The sequence below is a fragment of the Pistacia vera genome, unplaced genomic scaffold (genome assembly GCF_008641045.1).
Source record: "Pistacia vera cultivar Batoury unplaced genomic scaffold, PisVer_v2 Contig572, whole genome shotgun sequence".
Classification (NCBI taxonomy): Eukaryota; Viridiplantae; Streptophyta; class Magnoliopsida; order Sapindales; family Anacardiaceae; genus Pistacia; species Pistacia vera.
This window is the reverse complement of record NW_022196415.1, coordinates 819-25,549: the sequence shown is the minus strand read 5'-3', so window position 1 is coordinate 25,549 and position 24,731 is coordinate 819. Positions and strand designations below refer to the sequence as shown.

The 24,731-nt window shown below is 37.0% G+C and overlaps 4 protein-coding genes and 1 pseudogene across 5 annotated transcripts; 2 read left to right on the top strand and 3 right to left on the bottom strand.

Moving 5' to 3' along the window:
* The first annotated feature begins 1,777 nt into the window (after positions 1–1,777).
* Positions 1,778–4,743, top strand: LOC116109140 (annotated as a pseudogene).
* Positions 4,744–5,263: 520 nt separating this feature from the next.
* Positions 5,264–8,505, top strand: LOC116109148 (protein FIZZY-RELATED 3-like). The gene is made up of 10 exons (XM_031395377.1): positions 5,264–5,912; positions 6,169–6,291; positions 6,433–6,537; positions 6,631–6,810; positions 6,909–6,971; positions 7,084–7,278; positions 7,423–7,524; positions 7,696–7,758; positions 7,870–7,938; positions 8,035–8,505. The coding sequence occupies exons 1-10, from the start codon at positions 5,442–5,444 to the stop codon at positions 8,086–8,088; spliced, it is 1,425 nt and encodes a 474-aa protein (XP_031251237.1). The 5' UTR covers positions 5,264–5,441; the 3' UTR covers positions 8,089–8,505.
* A 36-nt stretch (positions 8,506–8,541) lies between these two features.
* On the bottom strand, positions 8,542–10,978 carry LOC116109149 (ribosomal RNA large subunit methyltransferase E-like). The gene is made up of 6 exons (XM_031395378.1): positions 10,842–10,978; positions 10,671–10,757; positions 10,479–10,541; positions 10,264–10,365; positions 8,914–9,169; positions 8,542–8,829 (listed from the first exon to the last, which is right to left on the bottom strand). Exons 1-6 carry the CDS (start codon positions 10,917–10,919, stop codon positions 8,717–8,719), a joined length of 699 nt encoding a protein of 232 aa, XP_031251238.1. The 5' UTR covers positions 10,920–10,978; the 3' UTR covers positions 8,542–8,716.
* A 2,329-nt stretch (positions 10,979–13,307) lies between these two features.
* On the bottom strand, positions 13,308–16,351 carry LOC116109132 (scarecrow-like protein 9). The gene is given in 2 exon segments (XM_031395358.1): positions 13,308–13,612; positions 13,712–16,351. A coding segment is annotated over 1 exon segment (2,241 nt). The 5' UTR covers positions 16,017–16,351; the 3' UTR covers positions 13,308–13,612; positions 13,712–13,775.
* Positions 16,352–18,624: 2,273 nt separating this feature from the next.
* Positions 18,625–23,413, bottom strand: LOC116109133 (telomere repeat-binding protein 4-like). 2 transcript variants are annotated; one of them, XM_031395360.1, is made up of 11 exons: positions 23,282–23,413; positions 22,627–22,895; positions 22,283–22,453; positions 21,346–22,186; positions 20,979–21,185; positions 20,825–20,887; positions 20,647–20,726; positions 20,072–20,316; positions 19,479–19,796; positions 19,300–19,363; positions 18,625–19,076 (listed from the first exon to the last, which is right to left on the bottom strand). In XM_031395360.1, exons 3-11 carry the CDS (start codon positions 22,361–22,363, stop codon positions 18,873–18,875), a joined length of 2,103 nt encoding a protein of 700 aa, XP_031251220.1. In that variant the 5' UTR covers positions 22,364–22,453; positions 22,627–22,895; positions 23,282–23,413; the 3' UTR covers positions 18,625–18,872. The 2 variants fall into 2 exon arrangements, with proteins under 2 accessions (XP_031251220.1, XP_031251219.1); XM_031395359.1 differs by lacking the exon at positions 22,627–22,895.
* Between the last annotated feature and the right edge of the window lie 1,318 nt (positions 23,414–24,731).

The following is a 24,731-nucleotide window of genomic DNA, read 5'->3' as shown; positions in this document are numbered from 1 at the left end:
ATAAATTATATAAAAATTTATGTACAAAATAAAAATATGGATAAAAAAATCAAAATCATTGTATTTACTATTCTACCCATTTTATATCACATCATTTTATAAGCTGAATCTTTGTTGATACCCTTATCATTACTCTTATTTTTAATATTAAACCAGTAACTTTAATTTATTTCACTACGTCACATCATCTTGCAAGTTGTAATACTTAAAAAAAAAAAAAAAAAAAAAAAAACAGTTTTGATGTTTGTTTTTGCAGTCATTGAACGGCCGGGTCAGCGTCACTGGTTGATTACTTCTCAACAGCAGTGAGACACGGTCACACAGACACTTTCTCTTTGCTTAGACTAAAGAAGACAACAGTTTCAAAACCCTCCTTCTCCTTTGTTTCACACAGTCAGAGAAAGCAAAAAAAAAAAAAATGCCTTTCAATCGAAATCAAGAGACAAGCCGATTACAATCCTCTTTCCTTCCTCAACTCCCATCGTCATCGACAATGGGCCTCCTATTTTCGTATGGGTACCTTCAAAACCCTAATTTTTAACCCTCTTCATGTTTACTCAATTCAATTATTTTTTTAATTGCTTTCAATTCCATTCTCAGCTGGCTGGAGAAACAGAGCCACGTGTTATTTTTCGCAACATTGTTCAAAGACCTCGCACAAGACTACGGGCGAACAGTAAGTATAGTTGGTGATCATGACCCTGCATTGTTGAGTACTTTGATTGCACGCGCTCGGGCCTCGGTCAGCGTTTGACAACGACGTCGTTTATCAGTTTGAATTATGAATATTGTATGCCCAGTTTTTTATGTTATTTGTGTTTGCTTGTTTTTCGATTTCAATGGCTTTGATCAAAGTTTCGTTGGTTTATGTGCACTTGGTTTTGGAGAAAATTGGGTTTCATATAGTTTGTTTTGTGTTTTTGCAGACTTCTACTTTGCTTTTGATCGGCTTGGCGCAATGGGTCAGGGGTAAGTAATTGCAGTTTGTTTTGCCTTTTTACATGGTTTGAAGTTCATATGCATGTATTTGATGTTTTCTTTCTAAAGGCTTAGTTTTTACACCCAGTTCTTAAGCTACTTGATGCATGTTGAGCTATCTTTTTGTTATGGATTTCTATTGATTTTGTGAAGAGTGTGTCTTTGGTTGTTGCAATGTAAGTAACGGTCCGAAATAAAGGTCGAATATCTTGTAACCAAGATTTTAGGGTTTATTCCATCCTATCGGCATCATTAACTAGCGTTGATCCATGGCCGGTAATGGTGGTCGTGTGATGGCAGGCGAACTGTATTAATTGTAACTGTGGGGTTCGTCCATTATTGTCAAAGGCTGTAACGTTGATTATTTATTGTGCTTCCTACGTTAGCCGATTCTATTCTTAATTTTCAGTTTTGAACTGTCCTCGTATCTAAGATTCTGCTTACCTTGTCGTAACTTGAACCTTTTCTTGATTTATGGTCAGTTGAGGGCAGAACAGAATTGATCATCCAGCTCCATGATCACGGAAGTGGTTTGCAAACCCTGTCTAGGTCTCGTACGTAGTAAAATGGCAGAGAACTCTTTTTGAAACTTATGGCTAGTGTCATCAATAGTAAAGCACAGAATCAAACACAATCGTTCTTACTTTATGCTAAACTTTCTGGTCGGGGATCGTGGGATTCAAATGTGCTAAGATTAGTGCATCTCAATAGGCATAGCTGTTGCATGGAGAACTAACCTTGAGTTTGGGATGGCTGTCAATGCTCGAATCCTCGTGGATAGATTCTCGGTGGTGCGGAAATGTCTCTTAATGTGTGTGTCTTAATGTACATAAAGCATAAGCCTAATCTTTGCTCTGCATGTCTGCGTACACTCGGTGGCAGGCTTTGGCTTGCACGCGGCGATTCAGCTATAGAGTACAAGTGCCAGAGCAACAGGGAGTTGTGGTGCAGATGGTCAGATAGGCTGCTCTGGGGCTCCTGATTATTCACTGGACGTCCACAGTGTGTGGCGTCCAGTAAGTTGCGCCCAACCTGCAATATGGGATAATGTTGTTAGAGATTGGCCCTGTTGACGCCTATGGGTACTAGGGGGCGGTGGTTATCTGGAGGAGCATGTATAGCTGCTGGTCATGATATAAATGATATTATAATTGGATGGTGCTTGGATCTTCTCTATTAAGTCTCAGTTTGCATCATCATTAAGTGATAGCATATGCAATGATCTGATTTTTCATTTGGGAAGAATCCTTTTAGAGGTTTGATGCTGTGTAAACCTAGCAAGGTGACTTCAAAATGATTCCCTCCTCGTGCATGCTCACTCTGCGTATGTACATATATGTCAACATGTCCTTTAGTGTAAGTAACCTTGTTATTCAAATTTTTACCACTGCTAAATTTGTTGCAGTTGTGTAATTAACAATAACAAGTTTATCTGGAACCCTATGTTATTTTTGGGTCCATATTGTGGTACTGTTTGTATATGTGTTTCCAGAATAGATTATTACTAAAATTATAGAATATTGTCACAATTGAACTTTGATGTAATAATACATGTCTCCTTGACTCACAGTTTGTTGGAGGAGGCCGTTTACAGAGGTTCCTGCCGAACTAATATTGGTACCATGTCACTGATTACTTGAAACAACTTCTTTCTCTAAATACCCTCATCATATGTGAGTGTAAATTCAGCTTGGTTTGGCATTGATTATTTGAACCGACTGTACAAAGCTTTAATCGTGTTTTTGAAATGCTTAAATAGGGCTGAGCTTACATGGGAGAAGGTTGAAGACCTGAAAATGGAGCATTGTTACATTGCACCAGATTATTTTCAGAAGCTCGACTGTTTCAGGTAATGTCCTTGGTTCTTCTCTCCTTCCACTCTTTCCTTCTACATATGAAGGTAACTGATGCAGTCGTTTTGACAGAAAGGGACCAAAGAAGCTGAGGATAAGACCAGGTGTTGGCAGCTCCCATGGGTTCCCACCACCAACTGAGGACCTCCTTCAGAAGAAGAGATTGCAAGAAAGGCAGCTATCAAAGAGAGCAAGGGCAACGTTTGCGAGAGATGGCTGAAGCAAAGAGGTCTTCTAGGATAATGAACTGGAAAATGAATTGCATGGTTTGGAGTTTCTTTTACGGCAACTTGAACAAGTGGAAGCGAATGACATTCATCATTCCTTTCAGCCATCGGCTATGTCTCCAAGCAGGAAATAGAATCTTCCCTTGCAAAAGTAACACAATCGTTACGAAAAGCTAAAGGTGAACCAAAGAGTGAACAAGCTGAAGTTGAGGAGAAGACAGAAGCTTCTATGAATGAAAAGTATCCTCTTTCAAATTCCTGACAACATGCTGACCCTGAGCAGGTACTCAATCCCAAAGAACCAAAACTAAAGAAATGAAGAAAAGTGCATAATCATTGCAATAGGTTTTATTATGAAGTGTTAGGATGCTTAGTATGAGTGTGCTATTGCGCATTTGCAAAGAACTACATTGCTACCTGCCTCCCCCTCGTTTGATTTTCTCCTTAGTAATAAAATTACTCTTGGCTATGGTCTCTATACAGCTTAAGGAGAAGGAGACAGATTTTCTTAAAACCAAACTGAGGGGCGCCAGCGAGCTAACAGAAACGTGTTGAAGAGGGATTGGAACGAGAAAGAAAAAATCAAGAAGATGAAGAAAGACGCTTGTATGTGCCAATCTCATGTTCACATTTCACACCAAGCCCCTCTCCCCAAAATAATAATAATAACTTGTCTCTTTCTTTTGATGTAGAGAGAACCCGAACTTTATGCTGAGCAAATGCGGGCTAAGTACAAAGAGCTTTCTGAGAGAATTGACCAGCAAAACGACTTAAGACCAACGGGAGCCACACAAATGGAAATAATACATCTGGAGGGGTGGGCCGTGTTGAGAGATTGAATGCTGCCCAGGGAAAGGATGCGCCTCTTAACACGGCTGCCTTTGATAGAGGGAAGGGTGAGGACACTTTTGGTGCAAAAGATGAAGATTGGCAACTCTACAAACTGATGAGCAGAGATAATGACGATGATGACGAGGGAGCAGAAGCGATGAAGCTGAGCTGGCCCGCGTCTCTTCTAGGCTGCAGGTCAGTTTTATCCTAATATGTAATGAGGAGCTCTGAATTTTTCTGACATATTTTTTGTCTGAATTTTTCAATACCAATAATTTCTAATCATCAATCTTCAATGTGGCAGGAGATAGACCCAAAATTTGTTCCCAGCAAGAATTAGTACTTCCACAATCTGCTGCCGAGGCACCACGGCTCCGTCCTCTTACCAAGGAAGATTTCCAAATGTTCTTGGGGTGAAAGTTTCGCTGCCCTGAAATTTTTTTATCCCAACTTGGTTGGAATTGATCAGGTAGGGTTAGACGAGATGGCGGGGGTATCAATAAGAAGATACCATCGAAGGACGAAGATCTGGAACAAAGATTGACAAGTTCAATTTCATGACTGGTGGATGCTGTCTTTTCCCTGGTATGGGTGAGCGCTTAGAAGCAGGAATTCGAATGATTCGACTTGTGGGGCACCCATAAACGTGGTTAGAGCATTAGATCCAGTTCTTGATGCATGGCGGGGTGCTTCTTATATGCTGCTAAGTTGCAGTTTACAGAACAAACATTTACTAGAATGGATTATTATGAGAAGGGTGAGGACTGGCTTCGTAGGTATCAGCTGCGGTATACATTATAATCAGTTGCTCTTCCCACTTGTCAATCATCTCGTGACATGAGATAGCAATTAAAAATTAGTTATATTTAAGACCAAAAATGTTGGATTCTCCGGCAGCTCATTCAGATTGCTGCCATTCTGATGATATAATTTGAATACTATTTTAGCTTTTATAAATGGATAGATGGCTGCCACATATATGTTTCTCACTCAAACCTTGTGGATGAAGTGGGTAATCTGATTTTCGTTATGATTTTGACATATAAAATATCGTCCAAATGGAGGTCAGAAGCAGGAAAAATCATATGGGTATTAAAGAATTAAATGGAACTTTCCATTAATTTACAATATAATATGTTATGTTTTCAGAGACATCCATCCAATTGCATTAAAATAATAAGTAAATAAGATTGTGAATATACTACGGCTATTTTCGATTTTACATTACTTGGCAAAAATAAATCAACTGACAGCTTTGATTTATGAAATTGACCGTTAGAATATTATTGTATATAACGAAACAAATACAAGCTTTCCTTGTTTAAACGTATAAAAGACCGCTCCTTTATGCCCTACTTTGCCATTTCACAAAATTTGACCGTTGCAAATCTTGCTCTTTACAAAACCAAGCTCTCTTGAAAAGCCCTCTCTTTGCTTGCAGAGAGAGGCCTTTTCCCATCTTCTACCTCTCATTTTCTTAAGAAACAAACATACCCACTTCCTCTATCAACTCCAAGAAGCAAAGAGAAAATATCCAAAAAAGCTCACAGAAATGGATTCTCCTCAAACGAAAAAATCTGGGCTTAATCTCCCAGCTGGAATGAACGAGACTTCTCTGAAACTTGATTTTTCGGGTTCTTTTCGCACAATATCGAACCTATCATCACCTTCATCAAGATCATCAACTTGCAGTGATAGATTCATTCCGTGCAGATCTTCTTCAAGATTGCATACTTTTGAGCTCATTGAGAAAGAATCGCCTGTTAAAGAAGGAGGGAATGAGGCTTATAATAGATTGTTAAAGTCTGAGCTTTTTGGGGCTGATTTTGTTTCTGTTTCTTCTCCTGCAGGTAAAGGCTCGCCAATGAGTCCTAGCAAGAATATGTTGAGGTTTAAAACTGACCATTCTCCTGGGCCTAATTCTCCTTACTCGCCTTCAATCTTGGGGCATGATAATGGCTTTTCTAGTGAGACCTCTACTCCGCCTAAGCTGCCAAGAAAAGTTCCTAAAACACCACACAAGGTAAGTGAGGCCTGTTTTATGATATTTGCTACTGCTTTTATGTTGATTTCAGTTCAGGATTTAAGCATCAATTTGAAGATGAAATTAAAACTTTGTGTTAAACGTATTAAAAGTGTGTATCGGTTAAGAGGAAGTTTTGTTTTGAAGAGAACCTTACAGATGAATCCTCTAAGATTGAAAGAATTTATAGGCAGCAGAAATATGTTGGTAGAAAAAACTTAAAACATGGTTGGTAATTGAAAGTCAATGGTTGCAGGTTTTGGATGCTCCATCTCTTCAAGATGACTTCTATTTAAACCTGGTGGATTGGTCATCACAAAATGTACTTGCTGTTGGGTTGGGCACTTGTGTTTATCTATGGACAGCATCAAATAGCAAAGTAAGTTTACTAGTATAGTTATAACAAATAGAAGGGCTGAGTTATCGCAAAATCTTTTACCACTGTATCTCTAATTCTTTTTAGTTGCCGTTGAAAAGCGTCGAATGGGTTTGCTAAAATTCAACATGATCTTATTTTCAGGTAACAAAATTGTGTGACTTGGGGCCTAGTGACAGTGTGTGTTCTGTCCAATGGACTCGGGAAGGTTCATATATATCAATTGGTACAACTCTTGGTCAAGTTCAGGTAACTAATTGTTTCTCTCATATCATGTTTTCTGCATATGACATTTATTTGTTAAACAAGATTTTTGTTGAGCACTTTTGGCCTGTTTCACAGGTATGGGATGGTGCACAGTGCAAAAGGGTAAGAACTTTTGGTGGCCATCAAACAAGAGCTGGAGTCTTGGCGTGGAATTCGCGCATACTATCATCGGGAAGTAGAGACCGAAACATACTTCAGCACGATCTTCGTGTTTCAAGTGATTTCATTGGCAAGCTTGTTGGACACAAATCTGAGGTAAAGCTTATTGGACACAATGATGAAAAAGAAATTAAACAAGTTTATTTCAATTCATAAGAAACACAGCTGCCTTAACCTTCTATATGATCTCACAGGTATGTGGGCTGAAATGGTCCCATGATGACAGGGAGCTTGCATCTGGTGGAAATGATAATCAGGTAATAAAATCAGTTCATATGTGTTAATAGGTTCATATTTATTTATCTTTACAGTTCTACTACTAGTGATAGCAATACTAATTTAATGTGGTGTGTGCTGCTGTTGTATTAGCTCCTGGTCTGGAACCTACATTCTCAGCAACCAATTCTGAAATTGACAGAACATACAGCTGCAGTGAAGGCCATTGCTTGGTCACCCCATCAGAGTGGCCTTCTTGCTTCTGGAGGAGGAACTGCTGATCGGTGTATTCGCTTCTGGAACACTGCCAATGGTCATCAGTTAAATAGTGTTGACACTGGGAGCCAGGTTAATAATATTTTTGACATGCATATTTTTACAGGAGTGTTGCTTTGCACAGTGTTTAGCAAGAGTGAAATTCTCTTGCATAAATAGATTTAGTGCTGTGTGTGCCAATGAACACCATGCTCACTCATATTATGTTACTTGCAGGTATGCAATCTAGCATGGAGTAAAAATGTGAATGAGCTTGTGAGCACTCACGGATATTCCCAGAATCAGATTATGGTGTGGAAGTATCCATCAATGGCAAAGGTATGTACAATTTTGTCTAATGAAGTACATTTGAAAAACTAGATTTTGAGGGATTCATATAGCAACTGAGATCAGTCCATGCTACTTATCATGTTTCTGTGCAGACATTTGAAAAACTATAAAACAAGCTATCTAATGTAACATAATAACCACCATTTTTTATTATGATAGGTTGCAACTCTAACTGGCCATAGTTTGCGAGTACTATATCTTGCAACGTCACCTGATGGACAGGTTGGTAATCTTTCTTCAGTGATTAATCCTTTTATATAATTCTCTTTTAGATTCATTTGTAAAGTTCCTGTATTAGAAAATCTTAAAGTCCAATTTTATGTTATCCTGCAGACAATAGTGACTGGAGCAGGGGATGAGACTTTGCGCTTCTGGAACATCTTCCCATCCATGAAAGCACCTGTAAGTTTATGGCATTTCGATAAAAGTCAATTCTCTGAATAATATAGCTTTTGTTGCTCTCCTAATGGAGCCTTTTTCTTCTCTTTATGTTTCCAGGCACCAGTCAAAGATACTAGTCTTTGGTCATTAGGACGGACCCATATCCGATAACAAACTCTTGGCCAATATATATATATATATTATATTGTAAATTAGTTTGCATGTGGAGATACCAAAAAAGTATAGAAGCAGCTACAACCATAAATGTTATGAGGGCTTGGTATGTCTTTTTATTTAATTGGTTTTCACTTTGTGTAATTTCAAGTGTTTAGAGTTGAGAGGTTTGTAAAGTGGTCTAACCAGGAAAAAGAAAGTGTAAATGTAACAGATTTCAAGCATATGGTTTGTCTGTATGAAAGAGCACCAGTTGAGAGGGCTTGGTATGTCTGTTTATTTGATTGGTTTTCACGTTGTATATTTTCAAGTGTTTACAGTTGAGAGGTCTGTAAAGTGGTCTAACCAGGAAAAAGAAAGTATAAATGTGATTTCAAGCATATGATTAGTCTGTATGAAAGAGCACCAGTATTCCATAGAATAAAAAGTTGAATGAATATCCTGAACAGATTCTACAACTTAACATATTCTATAACATATGCCTGCTTCGAATGTTTTTATAATGCAACAAATATTACAATGACTGAATACAGCGGAAAGTACTCATCTTTTTTTTCCGATAATATGGCCTATTCATTTTCGCATTGCCAGGTGCATGTTGCTCACTTCAATTGCTGAATCTACCCTATGACTGTAAACCTTGGCAAATTAAATAAATCTCTCTGGATGATGATCTTGTAGCTTTAGGTCGCAACCATGATGCCTTTCTGAAGAGTGGTTTGCAAATCTGGTTAAATTCTGCAACAGCCCAAAGAAAATGATATATAATAAATATGCATGACCTCTTCGATATATTAACTGTTTGTTGAAGTAAATTCTCACCTTTAACATCCTCACTCTCTAGAAGCTTAATGACAAGGTGTCCACCTGGTTTCAATACACCATTTTCATCTGGATCAGAATTTAAATCATTTGGATGTTCCTCCCCTCGATCATCAACTGGATGAGCTGAGGCAGCCCGACCAACAGCCAAATCAAGTGCTCGCATCCCTAACTCAGCAGATAAAGCTGCATCTTTAGTAGTAATTCCAGAAACTGAGGGACACATATCTGAGAGTATCACAGAAAACCCTTTTTGCTGCACAAATTCATATAGAAGCAAAATTGTGTTAACATGAGAAAGAGAATTAATTTACCAGATAAGGTCACCCCAGCATAATGGAAATGAGGAAAAACACTGCAATATGAACACACTGCAGAGATACAAAATTCATATGGAGTGACATTGAAACCATAAGAGTAAGGACACACCAAAATTTAGACTTAACTATTGAAGGCTCAAGTACACATTTGAAATTCCTTTGGTCATACTTCCAGTACATAGCTTTGATTCAAAGGTTATGATGCCACTCCCATTTAACATAAAACCGTGCCCAAAATTCCTTTTACATTAAACCTTGGTATTTAAAAGAAACAAAATATGTAATTGCCTTGTAATAAGGATGTAGATTAATCATTCAAAAATAATCCACGAAATTTTAAATCAAAAGCATAAAGGATGTAATTTTATGCAACCAGTTTATAAGATCAGNAATATGAACACACTGCAGAGATACAAAATTCATATGGAGTGACATTGAAACCATAAGAGTAAGGACACACCAAAACTTAGACTTAACTATTGAAGGCTCAAGTACACATTTGAAATTCCTTTGGTCATACTTCCAGTACATAGCTTTGATTCAAAGGTTATGATGCCACTCCCATTTAACATAAAACCGTGCCCAAAATTCCTTTTACATTAAACCTTGGTATTTAAAAGAAACAAAATATGTAATTGCCTTGTAATAAGGATGTAGATTAATCATTCAAAAATAATCCACGAAATTTTAAATCAAAAGCATAAAGGATGTAATTTTATGCAACCAGTTTATAAGATCAGTTACTTTTTATTATTGTAAGAGATAATCCTATACACTTTGCACATATAGGAAAATTGGTGTTGCTATAATTGAAAAGAAGAAAGATAGAGAGATAATGAGATTGTATGGACATTCATATAGGTTGAACCATAAACATAAACAATAAGCAATGTGATGCTGACATATTAATGAAACTCTTAAATACCTGCTATAGAATATTTATTGAGAATGATATTTATCAAAAGATTTAGCATACTGACAAACAATTTGAAGACAACTAAACTGACAAACAAATTGATCATCAAAATACCTTAGGGGAGAGCGCCCTAACTTGAGTTTTGGGCAGATTCAATACATCTGCTGAAAAAGTTTGAACCCTTGCATCACAGTGAAGAGAAGGAACCTTCACCTTCTGCTCTGCATATCCCACATGTCAAAAATCAATTCTTTTCACTGAAAACAAAAACTTTGATCAAATTGTTCAATTGCACAAGGAAAATGGCAAAACTTTAATAAAATTAACACCTTAATATCAATGCCCACAACAGTCCCACCATTTTTTAGTGGTCCCAAGCTCTGGCAAGCTACCTATAATTCGTTCAAAAAGATATAAGAAAAAAAAAAATCTTAAAAAAAAAAAAAAAAAAAAACATAACAGCATGAATGGTGAAGAGATAGAGAGATTATGGAGAGTCCAAAGCGGACAAAAAAAAAAACCTGAAGCCAAGCACCCGGGGCGCAGCCGAGATCAAGAACTGAAGAGCCTGGTTTGATGAGCTTGTGTTGCTTTTGTATTTGAAGGAGCTGATATTGAAAGACATAAAGACAACAACAAGTGAAATTAATGTAAAATAAATAAATAAATGGAAAGGAAAATGAACTATAAACCTTAAAAGCAGAGCGAGCAACGTAGCCAAGGCGTTGAGCCTCTCTGTAGAAGAAGTCCGGTGCTCCTGCACCGCTCATCTCTCTCACCTCACCTTAAACCCTGCTCTCTGTTCAAGGATTCGAGGGGTTTTGCTTCATTTTGTTTTTTGTTTTATTATAAATAAAATTTACAAAATTATATTAGAATCCCGGGGTTTGGATTTGGATTCGATCGGGGTCGGGTCGGATGGGTAAAAAGTAGCTATCCTAAACCGGAGTGGACGATAATGGATCATTGGGAATAATTCTAGTTCTAGGTTCATATTACTTAATAATAAATCTTTATTTTACTAATTAATCCACCAACTATAGATGCTCCTTTTCATTTGAGGTGCAATTGCAAATGGGTATTTCCAGAATTCTTATTTTTATATTATATGATATTTGTTTAAAATTTAAATTTAAATGCTTTTAAGTTTTTGTTAATATGAAAAATATAATATATATAGGGGTGAATAAGAAATCCAAGTAAAAACGGAACCAGTGGATACCCGAAATCGAAACTGGAACCGGCATGGAAAGGGTCGGTTTTAGTTCCAAATTTGATGGAACTGGTACTTTGCGGTTCCAATTCTTGTTCCAGTTCCACCACTTCAAGAATCGAAACCGGAACTAGGAACTAGAATTGGAACCAAGGTCCAGGTGCCCAGAGAGTATTTGTAATTTTTGTAAATTGTTGGAAGTGTATTTGTAATTTTCACAAGGTATATTTGTCATTTTTGTGCATAGTAGGGGGTATTTGTAATTCTCCCTGTTACTTGGAACCGATCGGTTCCGGTTCTTTGGAAAAAGGGTGGGTACCCGGACCCAATCACCTTTATATATATACTTTATATTGTTTGTCCCTATTAGAGATGGCAATAGGCTGGGCTGGGATCGAGTACCCCTTGGCCCAGGCCCAAGCCTGACCCCATGACAAAGGCCCAGTCTCGGCCCGAGCCTGACCCCATGACAAAGGCCCAGTCTCGGCCCGAGCCTGTCACAAGGATGACGGGTAAAGCCCAAGCCCGGCTCAACATGCTTTTTGTAATCTCAGTCATGGCCTAAGTCCGCCTATTTTTATAATGTGATTTTTTAAATATTAATAAATTTTAATTTTTTTTATATTTTTAATTTTAGAAACAGTTTTAAATATTAATTTATTTTTTAATACTCACCAAATATTAATAAATTTCAAATATTTTTTTATATATGTAGGATAATTATGTAATTAGATATATAGTATAAGGGTAATTTAGTAAAATTAATAATAAAATTGTCGGGCCAGGATTGAAGACATACCCATGCCCGACCCGTACCTGGGGGCAGACCTTAAAATCAATCTCAAACCCAAGTCCGCTAACACCAGGTAAAACCTGACCTTTTTGAGATAGGCCGAGTTGGGTACCCGAAAATACTTGGCCCATTGCCATCCCTAGTCCCTATTCAATACTTGCCAAAAAAAAAATTGAGAGAATATATATTTATGTGTTGAAACTTGAATCCAAGCCCTCCAATATATGGATTCCAATTAATTAGCAAAAATGATTGGAAATTTGTCAGTTTGAAATAAATTGTCCAATTGGGATTAATCTTGACTAAAAGTAGTGAAAGGCATATTAAATGGTATTCATAGTACAATCAATGTGGTTATGCATAAATGCACGCAAAGCTCGGAGTCAAACCCAACTAGATCTCCCCTTGTATAAACTAATGAAAATATGTCAAACTTCCTGTATAGGGTTGTAAAATACCAATTAGTTATTGCATTACATAACATTAATAGGGTTGTATTATTTAATTAATTATTCCACTAATCTTGCCACAACTAACACTAATTTGTAGCATTATACTAAACCCTAATTAAAAACATAGAAGTCAATGAGGTTGAGCCATTTACGTAACCCATGACATAAAGCAAATGCAATATAGACAGTTATACAGTTGACCATCTCCACTATTTGAAGGTTATCTCGTACTAGATTATTGAACAAGGTATGACTCAATTCTTTTGTATGGTTCAAAAATTTTCTTGTTTTTTAAAAACACCAACAATTCTTGATTCTAGTATACTCCAATCAAACTCCTGGCTCAAATTGCTCCTTTTACGCTATACCTAAAAGGCTCAAACACATATTTAGTACAAATAATAATACTCACTTGGTCAGCAAACATGAGGAGAAACCGTAGCCACCAAAATTTTCAACTAAAGAGACAAACACCGACACTCTAGAATACACCAATCATGCATGTGCTAGAGAATAGAGATAGATAAAGGTGATGGGTCCTTTTCTTTAACAAGAATGAATCCCCTTTGACATTTGTTTTAACTCATAAATGATGGTAATGCATTCAGTTTGTGTTTAACTCTTAAATCCTCAAAACCAAAATAGTTTTAAATGTAAAGCTAAAGAAAAAGAAAAATCTAAAACAACAAATAACTATTCTTATTAACTTTTTTCAAAATCGTTTACAGTGCTACTGATACAAACTGCTAGGATTAACTAAGTACAGTGCTTTCAAGAGGTTTGCATTTCTCCAAGCTTTTGACATCCTGAAGCTGCCTGGTGTCTGTAGATTTCCCTCAGAAGCATATACATATAGTTATGGTTTCAGAAACAGGAAGTGCCAATGCAAAATATATAACATGAAGCATTCTGCGTCGTTTCTGACAGAGTCGATTACTGCCATTGAATTGGGACTAAATTTTGCAGAATGAAATGAATCAGCTTCCGAGATTCCGCTGCCATAACCTTCCCAGCCAATACAATAGATATAACTATTAATATTAAGTTGTTCAACATTGCATACAAGGTAATGAAAAGAAGGATTTTAAACATAAATATTAGTACCTCAGGCTGCAATGTGGGGAGAATCCCACAATCATGCCTTCAATGAGTGATGGTGAACATGCATTTAACAAGTTGGCTTCCAAGACGAGAGTGCAAAAACAATTCGGCCCTTCCAGCCCTGAAGCAACCACCGGCCATCTTCGTCAATTACAAAATCCTTGTGGTAGTATGCTTCCACTCTTTCCTTGGCCATCTTCATTATTTCCTTATTCAGCGGGAGCTGAGTAAACCCAGCCCTCCTGGTCCGGTACTGCCACTGCTTGAAAGTTTCTGGTCTTTCAATCCTCTCTGCATCCTCACATGCAATGACATTCATTGCCTCTCGCCCCAATAGCTCTCTCTCCATCAGCATCCGCTCTGGAATATCACGAGGCAAAATGGTTTCAAACATGTCAAACAAAGTTGAGAAAAAGAAGACAGCCTCTCTGAATCTAGTGATAAAGAAGGGAGCACTGTAGGCTCCATTCACAATCCCTTGTATGAAAACATCAGGATGTATCTTCCTGATCAGGTTTAAAACAGTATCCCTTGGAGCCTCTGCAACCACAGTCTCATCAAGCAGATTTTTAAGGCGATACAAACAGTTTACGACAAGCACTTCACCACTCTCAATCTTGAGATCCTCAACTTGAATTGTGTCCCACTTTTGCGCAATTGCATTGAATTCAAATGGAACATTAAAAGTTTCTGCATACTTTTCCAAGCGGCGACCTGTCTCCTCAACCCTTTCCGCTGGTCGGAAACCTGGTTGTGGGAGTTCAATCCCAGTTATCCGAAGTCTAGGAGGTCCCCCTTGCCTAGACGAAAGACGCTGTATGAGGCATGGCCATTGGAAACCATACATAATACCAAAATCTATTATGTGAAGTGTTGTTGCTTTCTCAGCTAAATTCATAATTGTTTTGTTTGAGAAGAAATTTGAGAGCTTCCGAAATGGACAAGCAGCAAGAAACAGATGGTACGCTTTCAAGACATCAGCAGCTGATGCAGCTCGCAAGTTGATAAGATTATTGTAAACCTTGGTTCCAGCACCAGCCAAGCGTGCCTCAAGTCCATCAGCAAATATATGGGCCATTCTCTGCATTCCATCCCCCGTAGAAGACGAGTGCTGTCTAATTTTCTTCAGTAGCTCATCTGCATTCCTTCTATCATTGGCTGCAACAGCTTGTGCACAAAGGGTCAGCAGATTTCTCAAATCAACCACATCCTTTTTAGCTCCATGCTTCTTTCCACGGCCCTTACCACCATTAGGCCCTTTTGGTTGTCTACTATGCTGCACATTCTTGCTCATCCCATTCTGCAAAGCTTTACGAATCTGAGATTCACTCTCTTTAGGACTTAGCAATACAATATCAAACATTTCTTGACTCACTGTTGATTCGGTATAAACTGCTGACTGCTTATTATTTCTCCCACTCTCTAAATTGACATCATCACTGTAAGGATTCTTCCTTCCTCGTGAACCATCAGGAGAGCACCCATTCTCGGGCTTCCTGCCCACCTTATCTACCACATTCCTAGGTTCTTCATTTGGCTCTTTAGATGACAATCCGTTATTTTCCACAGGAGTGATCTAGGAATTCCCATTAGGTAGAAACTTACTCGCCTCCTCAAACCCTTTCCTAAGTTGCATCAGAGACTCACTATTGCTAAATATTTGGGATATATTAAGAGTACTCACCGGGGAATCCACAAACCCATCAGCTACATTACCACCGCTGTTCCCCGAGCCATCAGACGTCTGAGAAGCTAAATTTGAACCCGTATACTCACCCAAATCACAATTCCATCCATGATCCACCAAGCCATCACTATTAGTATTTCCAATACTATTGTTAAAGCATGAAAACTCCAAATCATGATTTACACCTAGGCTTTCATGGTTTTGATCAACATGAATTTTCGGGTCAAATTTGGGTGAAGGAGGATACTTCTCCCCAAGAAGCTCATACAAAGACCTCTCAGCAGCTTGAAGAGCTGCTGAAGACTCTTGAAACATACAGGCCTTCTCTCCAATGTCCTCTTCCATAAGCATATCATTTATGTACCTAAGAACTACATCATTAAAATCATAATCCTGATCATGTGAATTTCCCTCTTGAGACACAAACGAAGAGGGTGGTGTTGGATTATCAGGAATTGGATCAGGTAACAAAAACTGCATATCTTCAAAGCTAACAAAACCATCATTAACTTTGAATCCATTACCAAGATTCTGATTGGGTAAGGTCAAAAGGGTCTCATCATTAAGCCCGTATTGATTCACAGAACCATTGTATCCTCTCAACTCATGATCCATGACCATCTATTTTGTAAAAAAGACAATAAACTAGAACCAAAAAGTTGAAAACTTTCAAACACCAACAAGTCAAAACGCATACAAAGAAGGAGCTTCGGCAACAAAAGGAACACCTGCGACTTCTATCTAGAGACTCAAAACAAGAACTTGACAACGTGAAAGATGTAAAAAAAGAGAGTTTTCAACTTCACAGAAACACATGAACCTCAGAGTTTATAGATGAAGTACCTTGCCCGAGAGAGGCATATCAAATCTCGCTGCTTCGGTGAGTGTTTGAATAGTTATGATTTGGTCATGAAGTTTTAAGTTAAATATGACAGACGATGAAATGAAACGAAAAGAAATGTTGTCATGACGATGACGAGGTGGAGAAATCTCAGCCGTCCAGTGTTTCGATAGCATCTAACCCAAGTAGTTTAGACTAATACGTGATTGGTCGGAGAAATTAACAAAAACTTCTCCAAAGACTTTCGTACAAGATGATGTGAAATTAACAAAATTAACTGTCACATTATCGTAAAAAAAGAGGAGGAGATTGATGTTAAACTGATGGTGCGGTAATTACCACGTATAAAGACTTTTTTTTATACATCTAACATTTCTCGATTAATTTAGAGACTAAACTAAAAGTTTGATCACTTTAAATATAATTTTTTTTTAATTAATATTAGATAAACTCCAACCTTTTATGGGATTTTTTTTTTTTTATATATAATTCAATTAGCTTCATTTTTTCTTCTTATAATTATGAATTTTACATTATATAATTAATTTAATATGGTAATGGGTGACCCCAAAGGTTAGCGTAATAATTAAGGAGGTTCATCACAATATTATTGAACACCCAACAATAAAGAATCTTTTAAAAAGTGTATCTATGTAAAGACAAGATTAAAGAATTAAAAGTCCATGCTAATCCTCTCACTGCTTAATCATCTAATATGTACTTGTTTTTACTATAAATATGGATAGATATATATAAGTGATGTCAAAATTTGAATATGAACCAAGTCTATTTCCAAATTAAGACACAAAGGGTCTTTTGGACTTCAATTTGTTCTTCAAATCTAGAAGAAAATAGCTCAAATGGGAGGAAAAATGTGGACTAAATTAAATGTGTTCACATTATAGTGCGTATAAAACAAAAAAGGAAGTGGGGTTTGTACGAAATTCTAGCAGTTATATGGGTAGAGTTGTGTCACATTTTTGGATGGGTCCATTCTTAAATTCATTGTCAAGTCATTGTCTTCAATAAGTCACATGCTTTCCTCTAGAACATTTCATGATAAACAAAAAGAAAAATGAATGGACATAAAATAAAGAATAATACTATAGTCATCGAAATGAGCACACCAAATTCATGCATCAAATGATATAACGTAATCCTAATTGTTGATTAATATTAATTATTGAATGGTCAGAATTGTGCCATGTTATTCGATGTATAAATTCGGTGTACTCCTTTCGGTGACGGACTGTATTATTTTCCTAAAATAAATTAACATTATGATTGGAAGAATTGGGTGGTAAGCTTCTTCAACGTACACATTTATTTGGTCCAGTGCAAATTTTGAAGAAGAATAATACTGTACGTACTAACGGATTTTACTAACCAATGTACTAATCTTTGTTAAAATCACACATAGTATCTGTACTATGCGCATGATACCCATACTATGCTTTAAGTTAGTACACTAATTTATAGAATCCATTAGTACCCATAGCATTACCCTTTTGAAGAATAATAATACTACACATACATCATTTTTATACAATATTTCCCATACAACATTATGTGACAAGATATGATTGGGTAAAAGTTTAATTTTAACTTTAAATTAGTTAATCATATCTTGTCACATAATGTTGTATGAAAATGATATATGTGTAGTATTACTCTTTGAAGAAATAACGTGCACGTGTGTGTTGAATCAAGAGGGCGGATGAGTTGTTTGATTGTACAACTTAAGACTGACGAGACAAACCCAGCCGGGGTCCATATTCTCGAAGCCAGCCCAAATCCACCCCGGTGATATGCTGTAGAGTTAAGCCCAATAAGACTTGCCTATAGTTGGGCTTAAATCTTGTGATTTGGTACCCTCTCAAATTCATCTGATTTTAAAAATAAAAAACTCTAGATCTGGATCTAGGAGAATCGCATGTGCGTAGGCACATGCTATACAGTAGATGGGTAGCGTGCATAAACAGCTATAGTTGTTGCCTTTGCTTATTGTATAATAATAATCGATTTGATTCATGCGAGGCAGAAGCAGAAACGGATTTCACAAGAAACTAACCAACGAACTAATTGACTTTTCCCCAATTCGCTTGCTGTAACGTGCTGGGAACCAACTATATACAATACACCTACCAGCACCGGCAAACTAACTTCCCTTTCTCAAGTCTCAACTAGCCAACCAACCTTGGCTTTAACCTCCACGACTGCCAAATTCCTTTAGTTTCGTCTTCAAAGAGAATTCATCCTTAAATGTTAAGATTTAATCAAATTGACTTGGTTAAAGATTGAAAGCAAATTTAGTTTTAACAGAAATGGCTGCATAGAATGTTGTTTAAAATAAAAGAATGAATCTAGAAATGAAGTATTAGATGAAAGAATGTAAAACTACATTAGCTGTTCTAGTTCTTCATTCCTCAAAAGTTCAACAAATATGAATTACAGCAATTGAATCAATTAAAACTGTGAGTTTGGTTAGAATGATCTTATTTTCACCAAATCATTTACAAAAGCCGGCCATGAATCATGTAAGTGTGAGAATATTACATAATTTTGAATAAATTTTGTACAGTTTTCGTTTTCACTGTTCCTGTCCACAATTTACCTTTCTTTTTACATCATCACAATTAGATAGCAGGTATTCCATCTTCCTCGGCCTGGCCTTCAATTTTCAGTATTCCAGGATGATGCTTGCCTTGCTGTTTTGCCTGATGCTGAGACCAGTAAGCGTGGGCTGCCAAGACTCTGTCCAACAACTCCTGGGGTACAGGCTCTCCCCTTCTTTGTTGAGGAGCTATTCTTGCAGTATGAACCAGTGTTTTCCATTTATCCTGCATAAAACCGAGAATTATGAGCAAATATCAATAACGGACACCTCTACACGTAGAATAGAAGGATGATTGAAGAAAACAGTCAAACTAAAAGAACTTAACAAGCAGTACAACCAAAAAAGTTTGCAGTCTTATCATTTGGTTAAAGGTCAAAACCTTCAATCCAAGATACATATAAACTCTCTGGCATCTGCACTAAAAAAGTTCGAAGAAGTTTTCTAACCTTCAAGTCCACATAAGTTCGATGATCAGCATCCTCAAAAGAACGCAATTTGACATCACGCCACCTGCATTATGAGTAAATCATTTTAATTCAAAACATCATGAAAAGACATGATTGAGCGAAGGAGGAAATAAGCAAGTAAAGCATAAAGAAAAGAACAGCAGAGGAGAACATCACACCTCCCAGTTCCAAGTTCCTCAACAGCCTGCACCAGTGCTTCTACTTCTGATACAGAAAATGGTCTCCTGGTTCGACGCTGTGCAATGTCAGTTCGCCTAATTTTATTGTTCACAGGAACCACAGCTAGTGCCTCAACTTTAATCGGTGGAACAGCAACTATAGCTCTCGAATCTGACAAACTTGTGTCAGGTAGTAAGTCAGTGTGGGGGGTCATGGGTTCATGATTACTTTCTACATGGTTTTCTTCACTGGTTGGAGGACGAGGGTCAGGTAAGGCGTTAGGAATGGCTGAATCTAAAGCAGGAGTCAAGGGAGACCTGTAAACACGGCAATATTCATCAATTTAAGTAACAAATGACTGATTAATGTATCTAAACATGATCCATCCTTATTTATCTAACAGACATTAATAAACATGGGTCATGATAGGTGAAGAATTAAGATGAGAATAAACATAAAAGAAAACAAATCTTCCATGTACGCTGAATTTTAGACATTGATGAAAAATATTGAAGATCTTTTCAAGTTTCGAAATAATGCAAAATTGACTAGCATATACATTCCAATTCAGGAACAGGATCTTTCAAATTACCTTGGTGCAAGTTGGGGTGTGTCACATGGTAACGAAAGTGGAGGATCTTCAGCACAGCACAGAGGTGGGGGGCCTTGCACAGGACTGGGCTCTAAAGTGAAACCCAGAGTATCAAGACTGTCTTCAGAAGAAATACCAGTTTGTGACAGAGTTCTGTTGTCATCTCTAATCTTCTTCCCATGAAGAAGTACTCCCACACGTAGTCCACCACCAAGTATAGCAGTCACTGCATCCATTACTGTCCTCTACAAAATTTAACAAAACAAAAATGAAACAATCTAGAAACCTCAGTGTTCAGAAGACTACAGAAATTTACTGCAGAAACCTATTTAGATTTGGATACCACTTAGTAGCTCATTTGCGTAACAAAAACCAAACATATTTTTCCATAAACAAATAATATGCCGCTTATCATTATAATTAAGTTTAGCCAGCCTGATTAGTCTTGCACAGGCTATAATACAATAGGAAATTTCTCTTATAAAAGAACTATGATTCTGCAGATGCTGCAATGTAGAATTAGGCATCTAGACTATTTTCACCAAAATGAACAAAAATAAAGTCTCTCTTAATACCTTCAGAGAACCAACAGTAGCAGTTTCTGAGACCTCAACAAAAATCTCTGGAACCTTGAAGGATTTAATGCTGAACTTTACTGCACGAAGGAATATACACGTAAGAACTCTATACGAAAGCACATAAAAAATCAAAAGAGTAATGTACATCAGTCCATTATACCCTCTAGTTTCATACCATTAGAATCCTTGGAGAGGAGAGATGTTTGATGACCTGCAACTGAAGATATCACCACACTTGCTGCATGGAAGAATTATGATTTTTTAGCAACCAGAAACCCTAAATCCTTAAGATGAACATAAGAGGATGGGATAATGAGTAAGGGGGAGACCTCCATGGGACATTGGGGGTAAGCGTCTTTTGTCTCCATTCCTCCCCTTCTCAGGTGAATTTGTAACACTTTCACTGCTGAATCCCCCATCGAAAGTATCTAGTGAGTTGTGACCATAAAATTTCCTCCTCTTATGAAGAGCATCACGCTGACACCTCTCACTGTTGTAAGGTTTCCTCTTGCGATGTAGAGGCTTTACTCCACCATCTAAAAAGTAAACAAATGAATTTCAATTTATTAATAATTCATGAAAATTGGTCTTCTGAATAACAATAAGCAAATATACTTCAACTACATGTGTCAACAAACATGCACACACAACAAGAGATGCAACAAACAGTACAATCAAACGATAGATCCTGCTCACCAGCTCTAGAAAGTTCAAAGTCCTTCAATTTTGGAGCTGTTTTCCAGTATTTAGATGTCAGCAATTTCCTTATTCTTCGATCTCTAATACGTGTCACTGGCCTATATACCTTTAACTTGTTGCTAATTTTGCTGGTCCTAGATAAATTATCGTCGTCATCTCTAACACCTAACTTATTGGCATTCCTATGCCTTGAATAAAGGGAATTAGAAACACGGTTCCTGCATGATGGCAATTTGACATCTCTGTCAGAATTGATCAATGCTGGAAACGTCACACGCAGTTCTGTTGGATCCCTTGAACTGCATGTTTCAGCTCTATTCAGACCTCCTTTCTCCATACCTTTAGTCTCCAACTGTTGTTCAAGTACATTCTCCATGCCATTATAAAATGACTCCCCAAAATTTGGGGAGCCTCCCTCCACTTTACTTGGAATATTCACATTCATTATATTGCTTTTGTAAATTGCATCACCCCCTATATTGCCCGAGAAACCAGAATCAATAACTTTTGAAGTGCGTTCCAAGATGTCATCATCTTCAGCAAGTGGGAACTCATTTAATGAGCACTTCTGGTCACAATTTTGTGACGCTGACTGAGAGACGACGACACTCCCTTCACAGCTTCCCTGCTCAAGGCAATCTGTTTTCAATGGTTTATCTTGAAATTGGCATCCATCTTGAACAGCATCTTTACCACTGGCAGTATGATCATTTCCTGATGCATTACTAGAAGCAGAAGAACTTTCAGACTCCTGCAATAACTTTCTGGCTAAAGAAGCCAGCAAATCAAAAGCACAGATTTCACTATCCTCATCCGTCTTCTTAAGTTGAGCCCTCCTCTAGAAGAACAACCAAGTAAGAAAAGAATTCAGCACTAAGCAATGATAATTTTTTTGTAAAGAAAAGGAAACAATAGATAATTCAACAATATATACCCTGTTTGATCGAGGAGCCTTAGGAATAGTGGCAACATGGAACCCATTAAGACCATGATCAAGCCCCTTCTTCAACTTCATATCTCAAAAATGCATACAAATGATAACTCATCAAACATAAAGATGTGAATTCATCAAACAAAAAGGTGCCTCACCCCAGATTCCGCTTCACTGTAATATCAGAAGATAACCATGTATCAGTCATAACTTTAACTGCCAGTTTGGACCGCAGATTTAAAAAATGAGATCCAACAGAATTATGGATCCTGTCTTAATTTCTTTAAACAGAATTACAGATAAGCTACACGCTAAACATTTAAGATTGGAAACATGTGTCCACATACACTCGTATATGCCAGTTGACATTCTATTCTATAACATTTCCCTCCATTTCTCAGCGACCAAACAGATCCATCCATAAATTAAACCAAAATGAACATACAGAAAATCATGAACATGATCAACAATCCTCAATTAACAATTTTTTCCAGAAAATAACCAATCATCATGTCAAACTGCCTACGCAAAACCCCGATCAGACGTTAATGGAAAATAACAAATAGCTGCATTTTTCTTTTTTGCATAAATTTGATACAACTCTCCATACAATCACCTACACAGAATTGTTTAAAATAGAAATTTAAAAAAAGTCCAAATCACATAAAACAATTCCATGCTAAAAGCAGTAACAATTACAATTCTGAAGTCAAACAAGTCATAACAATAATTCAAAGAACAAAATCCGAAAAAACAAAACTCAATTGTTCATTAAGCCGAATCCAAATCACCATAGCTTGAACAACCAAAATTGTGATCAAAATCAACCAAGAGATTCTTAACTTCACGGTCAGATCCCGATCGCAATCACGGTTCAATTTCGGTTCTCATCGTGATTTTCACCACGTGATCAGATTCAACGTTCAGAAATGAAAACAGAACAAAAAATTCACCACAAAATCCAATCAAATTCAACAGAAGAAAATTGCTCAACTAACTAACCTGCTGAAGCAACGATCAAATTCAAATGAATGACTTAAATGTTTAGTTTTACAGAAATTCTCTCTCTGAAATTCTGTTACTTTGTTCTGTTTTTCTCTCTCTATAAAATGGACAAAAGCCTCTTGAAAGAAGTATATTGCTTAAACCCCTTATTAGTTATTATATATGTTTTGAATTTTTCTTTTTTCTATTGGCCACGAAACCGGACGGGTAGGTAATCCGGGGTAGCCACCGCTGATATCCAGTTAACCAAAACCCTCTCTCTGGACCACTTCTTGTTAAGGCAAAGAAGTTTTGCCACGTGGAGATGTCTCAGATTGTACGAAACCTTTGTGCAGATTTCTTATACATAGGGATAAGATTAAAAAGAATTTAATATTAATATTTGGATGAAGCAGAAGAGGGTCTGCTGCGCATGAGCCTATATTGTGAACTATGCGGCCTCCATTGTCATTGGTCCACGTCTGATGGAATAAATAATAGGATATGCTCAGTGTAGAATCATGATGCTTAACGAAATGAAAGAATATATCATATCCAAGTTTGATAAGCAAGTTTGTTTTATTATTTTTGATAGAATTTTGTGAATAATACTGGGTAATTAAATAAGATAAGTATTATGAGATAAATTTTAAAAATTAATAAAAAACCCCTTAAGTTTGGTAATTTAACTAAATACCTAATATATAAAAATTTTGTAAAATGAAAAAAAACACCTCTACTCACCCACAGTGTCAGATTCCGATAACCACCGTTGAAATTTGGTCGAAAAATGGTGTTACGATGTAGACCGACCGGATCTGGCTGATCGTGCATTGATATGGCCTTTTTCGGCCAGATCTACCACAGATTTAGCCGGAAAAGACCAGATTTACGGTCAGATTTGGTCGTTAACGATCGCAAAATGCCAGATTTGGCCGTCAGCGACAACCACAAATATGGCCGTCGCTGACGGTAGATCTGGCCTTCTCTGACCATATCCACTGTGGATCTGACCGGAAAAGGCCAGATTAGCAAATTACTGGCCAGTTTTAGTCGTTTTTAAGCCAGAATCTGGCAACTATGGGTGGGTGGGGGTGTTTTTGTTAATTTTTAAACTTTTTTTTCTAAGGGTGTTTAATTAAATTAACAAATTTAAGGGGTTTAAAATTAATTAAAAAATAAAATAATATTTCTCAAAGAATAAAACAAACAAGTATTTTGGGAATAGGATTGAGAATATGGATATGAATAACAAAACAAACGCACCCGAAAAGGTCCCAACCGTTCCATTAATGACACGTGTATTTTGCATTTATAAATACGATTTATTTAATTAAAATTATGATAATGTTTTCATTTGTCACACTTTATTGTTAAAGGTCCTAGTTTGTGAGACCAAATATTTCTAATTAATATTTAGATGATCTAAATTTATTCTCAAAATGCGGGTGATTAATAATTATAATGT

What these genes read in the sequence shown, in the direction of transcription:
- LOC116109149 (XM_031395378.1), bottom strand. Translation starts at nt 10,919, where the DNA reads ATGAGCGGTGCAGGAGCACCGGACTTCTTCTACAGAGAGGCTCAACGC. An exon ending in TTAGGGCGCTCTCCCCTAAG is followed by an intron (nt 9,170 to 10,263) that starts GTATTTTGATGA and finishes GAATTTGTGCAG; the next exon opens with CAAAAAGGGTTTTCTGTGAT. An exon ending in AGAGAGTGAGGATGTTAAAG is followed by an intron (nt 8,830 to 8,913) that starts GTGAGAATTTAC and finishes GGGCTGTTGCAG; the next exon opens with AATTTAACCAGATTTGCAAA.
- LOC116109133 (XM_031395360.1), bottom strand. Translation starts at nt 22,363, where the DNA reads ATGAAGTTGAAGAAGGGGCTTGATCATGGTCTTAATGGGTTCCATGTT. An exon ending in AGGCTCCTCGATCAAACAGG is followed by an intron (nt 22,187 to 22,282) that starts GTATATATTGTT and finishes TTGTTCTTCTAG; the next exon opens with AGGAGGGCTCAACTTAAGAA. An exon ending in GAGGAACTTGGAACTGGGAG is followed by an intron (nt 19,364 to 19,478) that starts GTGTGATGTTCT and finishes CTCATAATGCAG; the next exon opens with GTGGCGTGATGTCAAATTGC.
- LOC116109148 (XM_031395377.1), top strand. Translation starts at nt 5,442, where the DNA reads ATGGATTCTCCTCAAACGAAAAAATCTGGGCTTAATCTCCCAGCTGGA. An exon ending in GGACAGCATCAAATAGCAAA is followed by an intron (nt 6,292 to 6,432) that starts GTAAGTTTACTA and finishes TCTTATTTTCAG; the next exon opens with GTAACAAAATTGTGTGACTT. An exon ending in CTGGTGGAAATGATAATCAG is followed by an intron (nt 6,972 to 7,083) that starts GTAATAAAATCA and finishes CTGTTGTATTAG; the next exon opens with CTCCTGGTCTGGAACCTACA.